General features: G+C 51.0%; 2 protein-coding genes across 3 annotated transcripts in view; one reads left to right on the top strand and one right to left on the bottom strand.

The window, feature by feature from the left end:
- Positions 1-293: 293 nt before the first annotated feature.
- Positions 294-6,759, top strand: LOC309887966 (butyrophilin subfamily 1 member A1-like). The gene is made up of 7 exons (XM_082780087.1): positions 294-432; positions 546-635; positions 1,414-1,761; positions 1,969-2,247; positions 2,687-2,785; positions 3,828-3,860; positions 5,075-6,759. The coding sequence occupies exons 2-7, from the start codon at positions 563-565 to the stop codon at positions 5,593-5,595; spliced, it is 1,353 nt and encodes a 450-aa protein (XP_082636213.1). The 5' UTR covers positions 294-432; positions 546-562; the 3' UTR covers positions 5,596-6,759.
- A 1,057-nt stretch (positions 6,760-7,816) lies between these two features.
- MARCHF2 (membrane associated ring-CH-type finger 2) overlaps positions 7,817-19,420 on the bottom strand; it is a 34,551-nt gene continuing 22,947 nt past the window's right edge. For both annotated transcript variants that reach the window (XM_082780094.1, XM_082780095.1), the window contains 2 exons: positions 13,495-13,704; positions 7,817-10,934 (listed from right to left, as the gene is read on the bottom strand). In XM_082780094.1, the coding sequence (XP_082636220.1) occupies positions 10,776-10,934; positions 13,495-13,704 (369 nt within the window). In that variant the 3' untranslated portion in view covers positions 7,817-10,775. The remainder of the gene's footprint in view (positions 10,935-13,494; positions 13,705-19,420) is intronic.

The raw sequence follows: 19,420 nt of genomic DNA, 5'->3' as shown, positions 1-19,420 counted from the left end.
CTCTGGTGACTTCGGGACCCCCCCGTGGCTTTGGAACCGCCGTTGTGGCTTCGGGACCCTCCAGTGACTTCAGGACCCCTCTGTGCCTTCGGGACCCCCTCGTGGCTTCGGTATCCCTCTTGTGGCTTTGGGACAAGGCAGGTGCAGGGTCCCTGGGCTGCAGGGTGTGTGTGTTCCCCCCCACCCCCCGAGCTGCAGGTGCCCCAGTGGCCGTGGGACTCCTTGGGGGGCTCTGGGGCACCACTGGCACCAACCCCGGCTGTGGGACCCCACGTGGCTGCAAAGCCAGGAGGGGGAGCGCAGCCCCCAGCTCTCCTTCCAGTCTGCCCTAATCTAAACTGAAGATTAAAAGGAAGTGTTTTGATCTGGCTCACTGTAACCCAGAAGAAGCCCAGCTGTCCTGAGCAAGATTTTCCTCTATCGGTCACCCAGGTAACACTTTTGAACACCCTTTTCTACAGACTGTCTCCTGTTTTTTTGTGTTCCTTCTACACCTGAGTTACCCTCTGCATTTTTTTCCCTCCTGCCCTTTTCCTCCTTTATAGGTCATACGTTGGCAGAGATGCATTTTCTTTCGTTTTTCCATTCCTTTGTTACGTGCGTCATGATGCTCCTCACTCACAAGCCGGGGACAGGTAGGACTCTGCCCGTTTTGGATCAGCTTTGTGCTTCCCTCCCTGCTTCCCACCCGATGCAGTGGCTCAAGGTCCTAGGGAGAGATTGCTCTCAGCCCAGATTAACTCCAGGACTAAATCTAGCTCGCTTCTTGGCTTGCTTTTTGATGTGCCTCCCCATTTATTTTGAGCTCAGGCAGGTGGCTGGATATATTCAAGCATCAGAAGTGCCAAGAGTATTTGCATGAATCTGCATGCATGTCAGGGATGTTTTGTAAGGGATTAAAGTTATTAAAACTGTTTTCCTTGCCTCTTTAATCAGCTCCTTCTTCCACCAAGCAGATGCTTGGACCACTTGTCTACATGCAGTGGTCAGGCCAGGTGGGAGGGTGCGTTACTGAGCCAAAAGCCTTTCACTGAAACAGCTTGTCACCTCCCCAATAAAACCAGGGCAGGCATACAAGCAAAACTATCCCAGTGTCCTCCAAATATCTTCCATGCCAGGAGTCAATCTTTTTGTTTTAATCCACAAGAATGTGGGGGTCAGGACAGCATTGTGTTCCTGGACTGTGACAAAAGAGGAAAACCCTGCTGAGATGCTGGGTGAGGTGGCACAGGTTTCCTCAGTGGGGGACTTGACTACAGCCCCCTCCTGAATCCATGGATCTCAGGTGGTCAGCGAATCCGTAGTGGCTAACGTCGAGGTCCAGCCCTGCATTCTCTAACATCTCCCCCCTATTTGGAGGTTTGCTTCTAATGAAACTTTTCTCTCCCCCTCCTCCCCGGTGCCATTCCCCAGATGGGTTTGCAGTGCCAGCACCCAGTCACCCTGTCCTTGCTGCTGTGGGGGAGGCTGCTGTGCTGCCCTGCTGCCCTAACCTTGGGGTGAGTGCTCGGCCCTCAGAGGTGAGCTGGCTCCGGATGCCGCACTCATCACTTGTGCATCACTACTGCGAGCAGAAGAGCCAGGACAGGGAGCAGACTCCAGAGTACCGAGGCAGGACAGAACTGCTGATGCACCGCATCCGCCAGGGCTGCATGGATTTGAGACTTTCTGCTGTCCGACCCTCTGATGAGGGGCAGTACACCTGCTTGGTTCGTCGTGGCATCAGCTACAGAGAAGCTCAGCTGGACCTGAAGGTGACAGGTTCGTCAGACACATGTGCTTCTGAAATCTAAAGGATACCTGTAGGTTAATACTGGCTTGGGATAAGATGGAAAAGCTTATTCTTCTAGTCTGCCCTGCACAAAATAGTTGCAACTCCCCATTGGCAGTTTCTGGAATCTAAAAGTAGATCTTAGATTTTGAAAACATGAATAGCTTAACCCAATTTTTATTTTAATGTCATCCTAGCCATGGGGTCTGCTCCTCATATCTCCATGGAGAATATCCAAGGAGGCATCAGAATTGTGTGTCGATCATCTGGTTGGTACCCAGAGCCCCAGGTCCTGTGGAGAGATTCCAGCCATCAGCACATACCTTCAGAGGCTGAAAACCGATCCCGGGACGCAAGGGGCCTCTTTGAAGCACAGAGCACCCTCCTTGTCATGGGAAATACTCCAAAGGACTTGTCCTGTGTGGTGAGGAACACGTACCTCAATGAAGAAAAGGAAACTGCTTTTCGAATGTCAGGTTAGTTGCCCCAGTGCAGGCATGGTAAGACTGGAGGAAAGCTGGGTTTCTGAACAGGTTGATGTCCTGGATCCTCTTGTGGGGAATTTTGTGTTTTGGAAGGTGAGAAAGAGGTTTAATTGGTTCCTTTTTGCTGTGCAAAGAAAAAATATCTACTCTTTGGTGCCTGAATAATTCCAGCATTTTGGTGAGAAATATAATAATTTAAATTTAAATTCAGCTCTCTTCTGGTGCATGAGGTCTCTTTGCATTGTGGGGCCATTGCAAGTTAAAAGTGGAACAGATTTTGTACGTTTACCTTGGTGTACCATAAACAGGATCTCCTGTTTGCTTTGATATGTACTACGATCTGCTAGTGATAGGCTTGCAGCCATCCCTCTTACTGTTCCCAGAAAAAAAAAAAAAAAAAAAGTAAACTTGGGATTTTTTTTGTTCCTAGACTTTTTACAAGGAGCTTCTCCAGGCATGGTTGTTCCAAGTGTGATCCTAACAGTGTTTGCTGTCATTGGCTTCATTGCTTATCTGCTGAAGATCAAAGGTAAAAGTTTCCCCAAGTTGCAAGAGAGGAGAATCTGGGTTATGGCAAAGAAACTGCTCTTTAGCAAACACATCCAGGTAGGGTGAGCAGGATCATGGGCTGCTCTCTGCAAGCGGAGGAAAATGCTGAATGGAGGAGACAGGAAGTGAGCTTTCTTTTCTTGGGTGCATGAAACTCATGGAGTGGAAAGAGTGAAAGGGAAAAATAGGGACAAGAATGAGGAAAACAAGAGATGTACAGCTAAATTTTATCTGATACTGTTCTGCTAGTCTCTGCAGGATCTCCCTCCATTTCACAGAATCACAGAATCATTTAGGTTGGTAAAGACCTCCAAGATCCTCTAGTCCAACCTTTAACCTAGTATTAAAGTCCACCACTAAACCATGCTAAGTTCTACATCTACACATTTCTTGAAAACTTCAGGGATGGTGACTCAGCCACTTCCCTGGGCAGCCTGTTCCAGTGCTGCACAACCCTTTTGGTAAAGTGTCTCCTAACATACAACCTAAACCTCCCGTGGCACAACTTGAAGCCATTTCTCTTCATCTTATCACTTGGAGTTTGGGAGAAGAGCCCGATCCCTACCTCACTATAGCGTCTTTTAAGGCAACTGTAGAGCGTCTCTCCGGGTTTACACATGCTCTGGAGGAAATACTACTAATTCAGTGACTCAGAGAAGAGATGAATGCAGAAGCTAGGCTCTCCTCTTTTATCATGCATATATTTACTGCCCTGAATTTAGTGGAGTTTGATCACAGATGCCCATTGTAAGAAACAGGAACTATAAATAGCTCTGTGTGTTTGTTTTTGCTGCAGTTTAACTTGTTTTTCTGGAGAGACAAAGTCTGGTCAGGGTAATTCAAGAGGCACGGAGGAAATGCATTTGAATAGAGAAGTAAACTCAGTGTGTAGCCCAAGACATTCTGAATCCACCTTTGCCTTATAGTTGCCCATTGATTTGGTGACATAGCTATAAACTAGTCCAGAGGAAAGCAAGTTTTGTTTGTGTCACTTCTCATTTGAATCTTTTTTTAATTTTCAGGGTGGAAGAGATTTGCAGACAAACTAGGAAAAGGTAATTTAAGAGCATCTTCAAGGGCAGCCCCTGTTACATTGGTTCAAAAACCAAAATCCCAATTTCCCTACCCAACTCTTCTCATCTTTTGCTTTACTCCTCCCCACCAGCTGCAAAGGGAAGACTCGTGGCTCAAAGAATAGGATGGCTGAACCCTATCTAATTTCCAAGTACCCATGATAAGGGAATCAAAAAAAAAAAGTCAAGTGAAAAAGAGTCTGGGAGACAGTGCGATGAAAACATAGCCTTGAGAGTTCTGCACAGGCAAAGAGAGATGGTTGGGAGCCAGAGCAGGAAATGGTGGATGCAGATACAAGCAGTTTTACCTACTGCAAGGTATCACAGAGGGGAAAAAGGGGAAGAAAGTAGACTCAAAGTGAGAATGGGTAGAAAGGTGTGGTTGTACTTTGGCTTATGTAAAAGAGTCAGTGGTGGTTCAGTTATGGGGTTCTAAGATCCATTTGCAGCACTACAATGCAGCGTTGAGCCAAGCCCTCAAAGTCCATCCTTGAGTTCCTCTTTTTCTAGCAGAGATGATTATACATTGATTATGGGATGGCCCTTCTTCCCTGAAGTAATCTGCTCAACCAGAAGCCCAACTGGGGAGGGAGGCTTTTGTTTGTCTCTCCTCTCAGTGGGTCACCATTTCCTTGCCCCCTCTTCTTCTTGCTGTGTGCTTTTCCTTTCTCTTTCTCCGTTTGTCTTTTCTTGCTTGTTCTTGCTTCTAGCTTGTCATTCAGGAGGTGCTCAGTGTTGGACATCCTTCCTAGCCAAGGCAGCTGGATTGTGAGTTCCTCACCTGTTTCTCACCCAGACAAATGACTGTCACAGCGATACTCATGTTGCTCACTCTTCTCTTTGCTCTTCTATCTCACAGAGAAACAGAAACTTGACTCCTGGCCTCCTTTCTGGTCTTCTATCACAACCAGCAATGCTGTTTATGTTGTCAAACTTAAGTTTTCTGGGAAAACGTGAGGTGGAGGAGAAATGACCACTCTGAAACCCAGTCCCCTGAGTGCTGTTCAGCACAGACAGTGCAGTGACAGAAAGAGAATGACCTCACTGGCATTTTGCTGTGGGTCAGAGTCTTCATCCTGGACTGGGTGCATCCTAGCAGCAGGGTTCATTCCCTGGTGGGGTTCTTCCCCACCACTGCCACCACCCCCATCCCAATCTCTACCCTAAGCCACTGATCAAGTCTCTCTCTCTCCTAGCAAGCATGACTCTGGATCCAGACACCGCTCACCCCTGGCTGCTCCTCTCAGAGGATGGTAAAGGCGTGAGATGGGGAGCAGAGTGGCAAAAGCGGCCTGAAGGACCGGAGAGGTTTGATACGTGGTGTTGTGTGCTGGGCTACGAGGGCTTCATTTCTGGGCAGCACACCTGGGAGGTCACCGTGGACAGTGCAAAGAGCTGGGGCGTGGGACTTGCCAGGGCCTCTCTGCAGAGGAAGGGACGGATCCCACTCAGCCCCCAGGAGGGGCTCTGGGCTGTGGTGAAGCTGGACAAAGTTTTTCGGGCTCTGACGTCCCCTAAATGCACCCCACTGCCACTGACCTGCATCCCAAGAAGGATGCGCGTTTCTCTGGATTATGAGAAGGGTCAAGTAGCCTTTTCAAACGCTGATACGGATGTCCTCATCTTCACTTTCCTGCCAGCATCATTCAAGGGAGAGAGAATCCACCTTTGGCTCTGGGTATGGGATAAAGAATCCTGGCTCAGGTTGTCTCCCTGAAGCACAGCCCTTTAGAGAACCTGTATTAGTTTAGCCTTGCCTCTACATTTCTGAAGACTTCCTACTGAATTAATTTGTGAACTGGGGGGTCAATGTTTTAGGATGGCTTTGTTGAACAGCAGGCTAACAGGCGAGCAGGGGTCAAAAGGTGACGGGCAGCTGAGAGAAAGGGTTTCCCTCTTGGGAGGGCAGTAGTCCATGCTGAGCCTTGCTTGCAGTTCTTCCACGTGTTGTGTGACAGCTGGGTGGTCCTGAAGCAATTCCTACTGGCTGGCGCTTGTTTTTTTGAAGGTGCACAGACTATGTGTTTCTATGAATGGAAAGAGATGATGAGAAAGCTTGAGCTTCATTCACGGCTGTCCACCTACATGACATTTTAGGCCAGGCTCTTGTCTTTTGGCACACAACAGCAAGATTATGAGACCAGAACTCAGAGTTCCATGACCACCACTCAGCACCTTTGCCTTGGTTTTGCAGCTTGTTGGAAATGTCCTGTGCCAGAATAACCACCAACCTCAGGATGTGGTGGCTCCACACATCCCTTTTTTCCAGCAGGTTAGCTGTTGTCTGAGGTCAACCCACCACAGTCCTTTTTGGCACCACTCAACGTGGGGCTTGAAGAAGTCTTGGGAGAAACAAAGGTGTGTTTTTTGCAGTAGAAGGTGTTTTTGCAGTGGAAAATTCCACTAACCATGCATACTCAAAAATGATTGTGTGGCATAGCAGTGGGGAGTATGTTAAGCAGATAAGGGGATGGTCCCACTGTCCCAAAATAAGGAGTTTAGCTAAGGAAAACAGGATGAGCAGTACGAAGTCAGTAAATACAAAAATCACGGACCCTCTAGTCACAAGAGAAAAAGGAAAAAAAAGGAAAAGGAGGAATTAACAATTGGTCAAATCAAATTGTACACATACGGTATAGAAGTGCGTCGAGTAGGTTGTGAACCTGTTGTACTCAGCCAATGAGGAAACAGGGGAGAAACCAGGTGTCGGGTAATAGGGAATATAAGGTTATGATAAAATTTTTTCTATGTGCTCCTGCTTGCAGGACTCCCGCCGTTGCAATCATGAATAAAATAGCTTCACAGAAGATCCTGTCTGAAGAAAATTATTGAGATTTTTTTCTCACATTATTTTGCCTCTAGGGTTCAAGAGGAGGCTCGTAGGGCAGTCTAGAATGCCCTTGAAGGCCTCTATGACATCCTAAAGGAACCTGGGAGTCACTGGGAGGCATTCAGGAGCTAGAGGGCACTGGGTGGCCCTGGTAGACCTGCAGAGGATCTAGAGTGCAGGGGAGGACCACAGAAGGCCTCAAGTGTGCACAAGAGTGCACTAGAGAGCCCTATGAGGCCTCCAGAGGGCTCTAGATTCCAGGAAACGTCCTTATTTTTCCTCCAGGTTACAAGAGGAGGCTCATAGGGTGTCCTATAGTGCCCTGGGAGGCCTCTAGGGCATCCCTGAGGATATTGGGTGTCACCAGAAGGCTGTACACATTGGCGCTAACCCTGACCCTGACACTTTTTTGTGTCAGGGTTAGGGTTACGGCTGTCAGCCCCTCTGTTGTTAGCTAGCCAAGTGGCCTCTGGTAGATTTATGTCCCAGTGTTTCCACACCCCAGCACCCACTGCTCGTAACATAGTCTTTAACAGCCCATTGTACCTCTCCACCTTCCCAGAGGCTTGCAGGTGATAGGAGATGTGATACACCCACGTTCTCTAAGAGAGAATGCGCAGAGTCCTGTTGCATGTGGGTTTGCAAAAAGGCTCCCCAAGGGAGTTCAGGCCTACCCAAAGGCTTCTGTTAGGAGCACTTTCTGATGGGAAAACTTGGCAACAGCCATGTTTTTTCGGGTCATACATAGGGTTAGGTTTATGGATTTTTTTTTTTGGAAAGAGAGAAAGTGCAGAGTCAGAGCCTCCCTGGGGCTGTATTGCAGGGTCACCAGGACCGATCTGTGCAGCCCCATGCCCATCCTGGTGAGGAAGCCTCTTGTCCCAGAACTCACCTCACTTGGCTCACACGAGGCAAGTTTCTGTGCACAGACAAAATAAAAGCCCTGGGATTTGTCCAGCTTCGGCTCCAACACAAAACCTTCTGCCAGCTCTCCTGGAGGCAGTTAAGGAAAGCTGCCCTGGGAAGGCAGCATACACGGCTCGTTATCACAGAGATAGCCTGGGCCCTCCCGTCTCCTCCAGTAACAACACAACAGCCCAAAGTTTGTCTCACTTTTATTTACATAATTGCACAGCCCGTTTCCCCATGACACTGGAATGTGGCGGGTCAGAGACACTGATTTCCCACATTCACAAGCTGAACATCTCCTCTGGGAAGGAGGAGAAGAACTCAAAGAGTCACTATTGGGTTTTGCAGGGGCACATGCAACAACTCCAATTATCGGCAACTACAATAAAGACAATGAAGCAGAGTGAAGCCATGGCCGTGCAGCAGCACAGGGCCAGGTCCCATCTGCCCCAGCCAGGGACTTCTGGCTTTCACAGTTGCATATTTGGATCAACAGTGGGTTTCCTAGCCGGAACACTGGCTCCTTTAAGTCCTTACTATGGGAACGTGGTGTGGGAGTGCACATCCTTACATACCTGCCAGAACTAGATGCGTTGGAAGACAAAGCTCCTGGGAGGCAGCCAGGGCTGGGAAGGTTAAACCAAATCCCCAGATTTTTGTTGCAGCGGGAATGTCTCGGTGACACGGGTTTTGTTAGGACAGGCTGAGTGCAGGGGTACCTAGGACAAGGCAGGGTGGTGCTGCGGTGCCCACTGCCAAGGGAAAGGAGGCAGCACCCGCGTTGGATCTGCAGCTCCCTTCCCGCAGTGCAGCCAGCAGAGCCAGGGGCAGAGGGCCCACTGCATGGCCTCGGAGCACAGACAAACCTCCACGCAGGGGGAGCAGCAGGCAGGAGCTGGGGGCAGCAGGAACAGTTCCTCTGCACGAGCTGATTCAAAGCGAGCACTTGTAGGATGCTGAGGCTGGACTGAAGAGGCCTCCTCACTGCAAGCCTCCAAGAGCACTAGGGGCCAAGCCCCCACTTTGTGACAGCTGAAAGGCAGGGAAGGTGCCCAGGGTAAGCAGCAGAAGGGAACAGGCCAGACAGGGCCTAGCAGAGAGAGGGGAGCAGAGACACACAGCCCGGCTGTGCCACAGCATTCAGCCCGTGATCCAACGAGACCCTCGTGCTCAGAGCAGAGACCTGCCCAGGTACACAGCTGCACAGGTGTTGCTGCAGGATGTGCTGGGGTACCACTGAGCCACGTGAATAACCATGGGACAGGAGATAAAAGGAGGAAAGCAGACATAGAGCCAGCCCTGGGGTTGGAGCAATCCTATTTGGAGAGAGGATACTGGCCACTGCTGCTCATGTCCACCAGGGACTTCCAGCCTAGGGTCAGGCAGAAGAAAAACAAACAAAAAAACAAAAACAAAAACACAAACAACCAAAGAACAGGGGCACGCAAGGAAAAATATCCAGCTTTGCAGCTAGAAGGAAGCAGGAACAGCACGTGGTGCTGCGAATTCAAGAAATTACAGGCCTCAGTCTTGCAGGGCATCAACTGATCCACTTGGGATCAGGAAAGGAACTGAGGGACATGCTCTGTGACCACCCACTGCAAAGACACCCTTGGAGCCTGCCTCCTCCCTGCTTTCTACCCTCACTGCTGCGGGACCAGGAGCTGTCTCATGCTTGAGCAGCTGCACTCAGCAGAGCAGTGCCAGTGCTGGCATCCTTACGGTCTGTTCTGCAAGCAGGGCTCGGGAGAGCACAGCACCAAACACAGGCATTGCCTGGCACAGCAGCGAGGAGCTGGAGAGGCACGGACTAACACCAAGCTCAGGAAGAGGGAGAGACTCTGCTATGTGCTAGAGACCTGCAGCAGATTGGTCACTCTGGGGCAGAGGGGTTTGGGAGCTGGGCATGCTGGAAATGCAGGAGGATGGAGGAGGAGGAGGAAAGCCAGCCCTGCAAGGAAAGGGACCCGGAGCCTGCACGCCTCTGGGAACCAGTGAACTTGGGGTGTTTTGCTAGAGGACACATAATGGGCAGGCAGCGATTTCAGGGATGAATCAAATGACAGCAGCTCCTCTGCTGCCAAGGAATGTGCAAATAAAGCGCACAGAGACAGCCGAGATGTCCTGCCGAGAGCTGCAGAGCATGGCCTGTCCCTGGAAGGTATGTGGATAACTGACACTACAAGAGGTCCAGCCTCAAGATTGTGTAAGGACGTCAGCAAAAACAGAGACTCCTATTCTCAGCTTTTGGGGTTGGGAAAGAGCCTTTCTGAACCCTTTAAAAGCAAAAGGCAACGGTGGGTTTAGCTAGGATGAGCCGTCATTTCCCACCCTCAGATCCTCCATCTATCTACCTTTGTCAGACAAGCCAAGAGCTGAGCGCATCTGAGTCCTGGGGATGAGCCAGGATCTGCAGGGAAAGCATTTTGTGAGATCACGTCTGCACAGGAACAGATTTTCTGCTTTTGAAACTTATTTTGAAATCCTCAAAATTACAGTACTTTACAATACAAAATGTCTCCATTCAGTATTATGTCATTTTACTCCTTCTGGGATTATAATAATTATTAAAAACACATAACTTTCTAGAAAGCACAGAAACACCACGAAAGAGACCAAAGAGTAACGGGAAAGGCTGCTGCAATATTATCAAAACCAATTTAGTGCAAAGGAGAAGGGACTTTCGAGAACGGTCAATGAAAAGTGTTCTTTATACGCTCATTTAGAGAAAAGGCATAGATTTAACCTCTGAATGAGATCAGGCTGCCAGCTTCTATACTGAAGCTTAGAACATCAACACAAAAGGACTGAAACACAATATTCATGGCCATTAAAAAATAATATTATATATAGATATATATATATATATGTGAGAGATTTTCCACGTACGGTATTTAGTTATAGCAAAGTGTCCCTGCAGACAGGCGTGTTCCGCCATCTGGCTCTTTTGGGCCGTTTCACACGACAGACCTTTATCCTCTGTGTTTGCCATCGTACGAAGTACATGCCGACCGCGAAGTCCCTTCGGGTGGGACGACTGCTCCCTAGTGCCTCCATGGCTGCTGCGCTCCCTGCACGCGTGGGGGAGACCCGGCCCCTTCTGCTTCTGCTGGCCCCGGGGGGGCCGCCCTCACCCTGGCCGCGGGCGCAGCCACGGCTCAGACGGTGGTTTCGTCCGCGGTCTTCTTCAGGAGCTTGGCGGAGAGCAGGGAGTGGGGCACGGGGTGAGGGCTCCGCGAGGCCGGGATCATCAGGCGGACTTTCTGGTTGGTCCTTCGCCACTCCGAGTACAGCTGGCAGTGGTAGCGGAACGAGACCTGGTGGGCAACAAGGCTGGTTACAGGCGGAGGGCCGGGGAGACACGGAGAGCATCCACCCCGTGCAGGCTCTGCCCAGTTTTTGTCCCACCAGCACCCCCCTGACGAGGGACGCAGCCCTGACCCCAAAACGGTTTAGGGTACTCCGTCACCCAAGCCTCTAATGAGGAATAAATTAATTCGTGCTAAATGTATAAGCTTGGCGCGGCCAAAGGAGCTTTCTGGGCAGCAGCAGGATGGGACTGGAGGTGCCTGCAGCAGCCTGGCCCAGGGGCAGCAGCTGGCCCTGCAGTTTCAGAGCAGCCCTGCAAGGGGGAGCTTCGAGCTGCACTTTCCGCATGGGCTGCGCCTCTTGCCGTGCCCTTCTGCAATCACAAACCCCACCACAGACTTTCTCACAGCTCCTGCCAATTCCTTAGCTTTGAAATTAAATGTTTCTAGATGATTTTATTTTTTCGAGGAAGGAATAAAAGCAGCATATATTTCCCTGCTATTTTCCTAGAAATTGCGGTAAAGAAAATTAAATACTGAATCCAGTCAGCCACTCATCAGAACCAAACTTTCTCATTTTGTAAAAGAAATGTGTCATTTTGCTGACAAGTAGGAAGCACCAGGAAGCAGATCGGGCAAGGGAACATCAGCACTCCCATTGCTTTTGTATGAGACTGAGACATCTGCTATGAGAAGCAGAGCAGCGCCACAGCATTGGGGTGACCCAGCCTACTGATCTGTGCTCCCCTTCTGCCTGCAGTAGAGGTACAACTGGGAATAAGGTTGTTTGCTTATAAACAAGAAGCAAATGGATCTTGCAGTCTTCAGAGAGCATGCAAACGAGGAGCTAAGTAATGCAAACCTCACGGAAAGACCCTGCTCCACAGGAAGGAGCTGCAAGCTCGGCCGTGGCATCTCTTGCAATCCTCATGCTGATTACAGCACATCACCACTGACCGTGTAACAGCCCTGTGTGTCACACAGCCCGCAGTGGCACAGAGGAACTGCAGCTGAGTACAGTAAAGCTGAATAAAGGGGCTCCACTTCACATCCCTCCCTGTTCAAGGAAGTGGGAAGTGCAGCAGAAGCAGAGCAACTTGAGTCATGACGCATGATATCACTGAAAACATTTTTCCGTTTCCTCCAGATTTGGGGCAGCACCAGACTAGTCCCAGGACAGAGAAGACGGAAGCACTTCCTCTTAAAGTTTCCAATTTTAGTTTGGCTTTCTACAGAAGTGAACCTTATGCAGCCAGAGCTTTTCTTTCACATCTCCCTGCGCATTGCTATCTCTGTGTGTTTCGACAGCAGCATGTGTCCCACCAAAGGGAAGGCTGAAGCCCCAGCTCACCCTTCCTTGGCACCAGGATCTGCATGGGATTAGTTGCAAGGAATGTCCTAACCCCAGAGAAAGCTCTGCTTCTGAGAAATCAGAGCATCAGATGGCAGGCAGGTGGGCTGTGGCATTTTTACTGACTGCAGAACTGCCATCTTCTGGGGTCCCACCGCTTCTCCCCCAGCGACTGCACCCCTTCCCTTCCCGAAACAGTGCAAGTGGCTGGAGAAGGGTACTGAGCACATGCAGGGCTGAGAGGAGGAGAGCTGAAATGAGATTCAAACCCAGAAACCCACCTGATAACAGAACGTGAAAGAACTGAACTGGGAACAGAGGGAGGAGCCCAGCTGGGAGCGCTCACAGATACGTGCTGCACCACCAATGTGTGTTTGCTTTCCTGCTATTCTGGCCCTGCTCCAAGCTGTAAGCTCCTGGCTGCCTAGTTCAGCATGTCCAGAAGGAAGTACAGCGAGGCATCTGCGGGAAGCCCTTTCCCAGCATGGAGCAGTTAAACATCCAGGCAGCATCGAGTGCAGGTTCCCACTGGTCCCCAGCGCCTCCAGCCCCAGCAGTGCAGCTGTAAAGCAGCGGTGGTGGGCCAGGGCAGGCTGGCCTCAGCTCAGGGTTCCATTCTGAAAATCTGGTGTGAGAAGTCAGAGGTCTCCCCGGGCTGGAGCATTCCTTGCACACACCCTTCCATGCTAACAATGCTTTTAAAATATTTTTGCAGGGATTTGTTCAGCTGTGGGCCACAAAGCGTGGAGGGATGTGATGGCAGATTCTGAAGGGACCAAACATTTTCCAGATTTTACTTTTCTCTAAACCACACGGGTGCCAAGATTGTGTTTCTGCTCTTTCTTGAAAATAGGAACAGGCACAGCAGCTGGAACAGCCAGCTCCAGGCCTCCCCACCCAGCCTCAGCCGCGCTTGGGCCCGCCTGTGCCTGGGCACACTACACCCTGGGGAACGTGACTCCCATGTCAATCTGGAAAGGAGATCACCAGGAAGTGGTTTCTCATTCCCAGACAGCTCATTTTTTAAGTGACAACTTTAACAGCTTCCATTTAAAGATAATTAAATGGACGTTCAAGAGAAAGAGCCCAAGCTTTTCTCACGCGGGGAGTCGCGAGGGCCAGCTGCACCGCAGCAGCGTGAGCCAAGACTTCAGCCTCACATTTTGAACAAGAACAAGGCCCCCGGGAGCAGCGAGCAGAGCCCTCTTCCACACTTACCAGCGTCCAAAGGACGTAGATTGTAAAAAGTGCTATAGTTAGTGCTATGAGTCCAATGGCCTCCAGTCGGCTGTTGAACTGCAAATGATCCTGGGCTCCACGAAGACACAGCCAGCCGGAGATTGCTGCCAGAGGAGTAATGAACAGGAAACACACCATGTCACAGAAAAGGGTCCTCTTCTCATTGCGGGGACCAGGATCCTTCAGCCACTGCGGGAAGGAAGGTGAGAAGGGCATCAGCAGCACGCAGGGCGCACAGGGGGCTAGCGAAACAGGACTGCTGCACCAGGAGGCTCTCACACGCTCTCTGCAGCCCATATGTACCCGCTGCATCCACTTAACTCACATAAACCATCATAAAAATAGGGCTAGAGCACATCAAGTACATTTTTAATAACCATCAAGGGAAAGGCAAGAGACAGCTGAAGAATACGTGGGAGGGAGGATGGCAGAAAACACAGGAGCAGGCTGGGCTCCGCACTGGAAGAGAAGGCAGCAGGTAGCAGGCAGAGGGAGGTCTGCATGGATGAACAAGGAGCTCCTGGCCAAACTCTAACAGAACCAGGAGACCTGCAGAGAGTGGAAGCAGGGACAGAGAGCCTCGAGGGATACAGAGACACTGTCCGGTACAGCCAGGGATCACGTTAGGAAAGCCAAAGCCCTTTTACAATGAATTTTGGCCAGGGACATCAAGGGCAACAAGAAAGGATTCTATAGGTACATGGGTGATAAAAGACCGGGAAAATTGTGGGCCCAATCTGGAAGGATGTGGGAGACCTGGTTACCCGGAATATGAATAAAGCTGAGGTACTCAATGACTAGTTTGCCTCAGTCTTCACTGACAAGAGCTCCAGCCACATGGCCTGGGCCCCAGAAGACAAAGGCAGGGACTGGGAGAATGGTGAACCACACAGTGTAGGAGATAGGCGTGAGGCCATCTAAGGAACCTGAAGGTGCAAAACTCCACAGGACCTGATGAGATCCATCTGTGGGTCTTGAGGGAAGTGGCAGATGTAGCTGCTAAGCCAGGATCCATCATATTTGAGAAGCTGTGGCAGTCCAGTGAAGTTCCCACTGACTGCAAGAGGGGAAATAAAGCCCCCATTTTTAAAAGGAAAAAAAAAAGGAAGACCTGGGAAACTACAGGCCAGTCAGCCTCACCTCTGTGCCTGGCAAGATCATGGGGCAGATCCTCCTGGAAGCTCTGCTAAGGGGCATGGAAAATAAGGAGGTGATTGGTGACAGCCAGCATGGCCTCACTAAGGGCAGTTTGTGCCTGACAGATCTGGTGGCCTTCTACAAGGGGGTTGCAGCTTTGGTGGATGGAGGAAGAGCAGCAGATATCATCTACCTGGGCTTGTGCAAAGCATTTGACACTGTCCCCCATGATATCCTTGTCTCATAAATTGAAGAGACATGGATTTGACAGAGGGACCACTCGGTGGGTGAGGAATTAGCTGGATGAGGCCCTGGCACAGGCCGCCCAGAGAGGCTGTGGGTGCCCCATCCCTGGAGGTGCTCAAGGCCAGGCTGGATGGGGCTTTGAGAAACATGGCCCATGGCAGGGGGGTTGGAACAAGGTGATCTTCAAGGTCTCTTCCAACTCCAAACCCTTCTAGAATTGGTGCAGGGGCTATGGGAAAGCAGAGCTTCAGGGTCATGGTGCCATCCCTGGGGCCTGAGCAAGCTGCAGCAACGCTGCTCAGGGGGAGCCCCGCGCCCACCCGAGTGGGGAACACAAACACCCACGCACCTGGTCTGTCCACTGAGATGATGACAGAAGGGAAAAAATCTCTCTCTGCAGCAAATAAGAAACCAGGAGTTGAAAAAAAAAAGGCAAAAAGGAAGCGAATAGCTACCAGAAAGCTTTGCATCTGAGCAGGCAAAGTGCGACTGCAACCAAGGGGCTGCAGAGTCAGGCTGGCCCTTGAAGGAGAAGGTGATGTAAACTCATTTTCTTTTATGGAATATCTGTGCCCAAACCCTTGTCTTCAGGTGTAAAAAATTCCAATTCCCAGAGAAAGGCGTCGATTATTTCTAAAGAAAAATCAGCATGACTGTCAGGTCAGGAGGGAGGCAGAACTCGGTGTGCAGGGGGGAAGATCCCCCACCGCTCTCTCCCGGGTCTCAGGATCACTGTCACAGCTGCTGAAAACTCCACAGCTGCAAAATCCCCCAAACCTTTCCATTCCCACTGGCCACCACACGACGGGCAGGCAGAAGAGACCTGCCAGGACTACGTCAGAGCTGATCCTGCTGGGTTCCCTCCTGTTTGCAGGCTTGGTGGCCTTCCTCCCACACATTAAGTGATCCATCATGGGGACTGCACCTTGCTCTCAGTCATCAAGATGCTTTGCGAGTTTTGCAAGTGCTTCTTTCTTGCAGCACTCGCCAATGAGCAGGTAGCAGAAAGAGCACAGCTCTGCTGCAGGCAGGTTTCCCTCTGCAGACAACCTCGAAGCTGTCACTACTTCTAAGAGCCCTGACTTGCTTCCAAGTGTGGATTCTTTTCAGACAGTTGACTTTTACAACAGCAATTGTTCTAGTTTTCCTGGGATTATGTTATTTTCAGCCTTTCCTTTCCTTTTTTTAGAACAGCAAGTGACTGCCGTTCCTACCAATACCCAGAGCTGTTGCGGTGCATTTGGGTTTGTATAGCTGGGCTGCTGGAGCCTTCCCTGTTTCCTGCACCAGAACTACTTGGCTTGTTTAGGATTTTTTGCTCAAAACCAAACCAAAACTGGAGAATGTGACCAAAAAGGCAGTCAGAGCAGGGAAAGGAATATCCACAAGAGATCCAGGGACAGGCAAGCAACATTGACCCGCAAGGGGAGCACGGAAGGATAACCACGGGTTGGTGCAGAGTTAAATAAGGAGAAAATCTGGCATGAGGGATGTCCAGTAGGATGTGGCAGAGCAGCAAAGGCAGGCTGAGAACTGCAGACGCCTCTCATTGAGATGGGAAGGAGAAGGGAGAGATGGCAGATCCGGGCAAGAGGCAGCAGCAGAGCTGCAGCGCTCAGGGCTGTGGTGGCAGCGTGCTCTGCAGATGTCTGCGGTGGGACACCAAGCTGGACGAGGCCAGAGGAGAGACAGGAGGACTGCCAGAGGACATGTTAGAGGCTGGCTAGGAATTTCAGCTGGCAGGACTGATGGAAGCAGGGTGCTCATTCAGAGATGTGACCTGAAGCATCTGAGAGACCAAACAGAGCAAAAATGAGGGGAGCTGGAGAGTGAACTGAAGAGCACAGACAAGGTAAAGACCAAGCAATGCTGCAATAGGAAAGGTCAAGTTGAAAGCATTTTTAAAGCCACTCTGAGTAGGACTGGCTGGCCTTAAAGCCAGAAGGAAATTGAAGAGCAGCCACAACTGTGGTTTGGACAGGAGGAGCTGGAAGAAGGGAGGCAGCCCTGCAAGTCACCCTCTGCGTGTCTCTGCAGAGGAGATTAGCGGTGATGAGCTGCGAGGGGAAGATAAGGACCACACACACGGTCCTGAGCAGCCCTGGAAGGAAGCGAGGGCGGATGGCAGCTCAGCTGCAAGGCAAAACTGCTCCTACACACAGGGCACGGGCAGCACCAAGCTCTGCACCCACCCGTCCGGGCTGCGTGGCACTAGGGTGAATGCTGAATTGTCCAGACCTGGGCTCAGAGCCCTCTAGCAGCAGTCCCAGAGCATCCTGTCCCTGTAAACAAGGACAGCTTGGGTCACTTCTGACCCCTGTACAATACGAGTAACAATAGGGCAAATTGGTATTTTATTGAATCTTACTCTATTTATATTCTTCGTAACCTTTGAAGCTCCCCCTTTCTCCCCAAGACAGGAGCCAAACATGTAAAGGCAGGAAGCAAATTAATTTCCTTTTGAAGTAGTTGATTTACTCAGCCAATGACACAATAAAAAAAAGAATACAATAAGGCACCCTAAGGGCGCAGGGTTTCTGGCATAGCAGCAGCTTAATGCACATGGGACTTAAAATAAACCTTGTAAACAATCCAAAAAGTGGTCAGATTAAACAATTTTTGTAGGGAAAACTGTCAAGTAAACATGGGAAAGCAACAAAAGCACAACTTGATCTTCTTCCAGGCCAAGTCCAAAACCAATTGCCTCCGTGCTGCAAACAAGTGCGAGCCTGGAGGCAGAGCCTGACCTGGCCGCTCTGCCCACTTCAGTTATGAGCTGGCTGCCAGGACACCCCGCTAGGAACAAGCACCCTGCTTGCATGACAAGAGGTCCTCCTGCTACACACACGTTTTTGTCCTCCAGCACAATCCTGGGGCTTTCTCAGCTGTTTTTTCTACTGGGATCAGCAGGGCTGTGGAGCAGAGCATGATTCTTGGACTCACAGCGGGGCTGTGCAATGATGAGTCTCTGATTTTTGGGTGCTCCAGTGCCCACGAAACTAGACTAAGCACCAGGTGATGGAAAGCAGGAGGAGGAGGGCACACAGAAAAAGGCACCAGCGTATCAGCAGCTGCTCTGGAAGCCAACGGCAGAGCTCACGGCGTATCAGAGCCGTCTTCCAGACAGTCCAGCCCAGCCCAGAGAGCTGGGTGACATCCTGCCACCTAGGAGCAGGGGCATGGACTGATTAAGGAGTGTCCCAGCAGGTGCTCGGGTCTCTCCCTGCCCTGCAGCTGGGCTACCTGCTCTGGAGAGCACCGGTCACAACCGCAGTAACCTGCTGCCTGTTCCAGCCATCGCTGCCACCACAAACAGGAAACATTTGGCTGCACGAAGCCACCTGTGTACAAAACATCCTGTGTCCTTCCCATCCACCACCGTTAACCTGTGGCTGCTCGGGTGCCTGTTCCTTTCATCGCTGACCTGCTGCGTGGCTATGTCAGGCAGGAACAAAAAGCATGACCTGGATTCACAGGAGCACAACCAGCGCTGTCCTGCCCCGAGAATCGCGCTGATTCGAAAACCACAGCTCCAGCAGAGGGACTGTCCCATCCCTTCCCTGCAGGTCCGTGTTTAACAACTGAAACTCCTCACAGGTCACCAAGCCACCTGTGCAGCCCAGCAGGACGGTCCTGCTCCTGTTCCCAAGGCGAGGAACCTTTTCTGATGGAGCACCCAAAGGTCAGGGAGCTGAGGCCAGAAATGTCCCCGGCCCTGTACGCAGGGCAGTCAAGTGCCACGGAACAGCTGACCCTCCTCAGCCTCCTTTCCCTACTGCACAGCCAGCTACTGCTGATGCTCCACAAACCTCCAAAAGCTGAATCTCTCTCGAGAGGGACCTGAGAGCCCCTTCTCCACACCCTCAGCCCAGCTCCAGCTGCAGGGAAGCACAGGGCAGGGAACAGGAGTGGCACGCACGGTGCTGCAGGAGCGCACGGGACAGGAACCGACTCCAGCCCTCAGCGCTCCTCGAGAAAAGGGCCACGCAACCATTCTGCAGAGCTGCAGCTCACCAGGACCCCTCCTTACACACCAGTGTGTGCTTCTGTGGTTTGCCACCATGGGAAATGCCACGCCACAAAACGCACAGCTATGGGATCACGGCACCGCCAGCAGCTGCACCCCAGAGGAGCCCCGCTCCTAGGGACCCTCAGAGCACAAACAGGGCTGGACGATGCAGTGAAGGCAGAGATGTAAGAAAGATGCCAGTGTCGGTAACTGCCAAGAGAGCGGGGATGAAAATTCCTAGCTTTGGCCTCAAAGAGGCCACTCTGGGTCCAGCAGAGCAATGCCAGGGAGCGCACTGAGAAACACCGAGAGGATCGAGGGTGGGAGCTGGGAAAGAACATCTCCAGACAGCACATGCAAGCAAAGAGATGAAGGAAAACATGAGAGAGGAACAAGACTCAGCTGAAGCCGAGTGATTTGTTTTATTTTGACTAGGTGCTGGAGTCTAACATCAGCTTGCACTGAGAAAGGAGAGAGACCACAGCAACAAGTTGGGGAAGGGGACAGAGGAAC

This window comes from Aythya marila (genome assembly GCF_965140915.1).
Source record: "Aythya marila genome assembly, chromosome: 27".
NCBI classification, from domain to species: domain Eukaryota; kingdom Metazoa; phylum Chordata; class Aves; order Anseriformes; family Anatidae; genus Aythya; species Aythya marila.
Note: the sequence above shows the minus strand (reverse complement) of the source record. Positions and strands in the feature narration are given on the sequence as shown.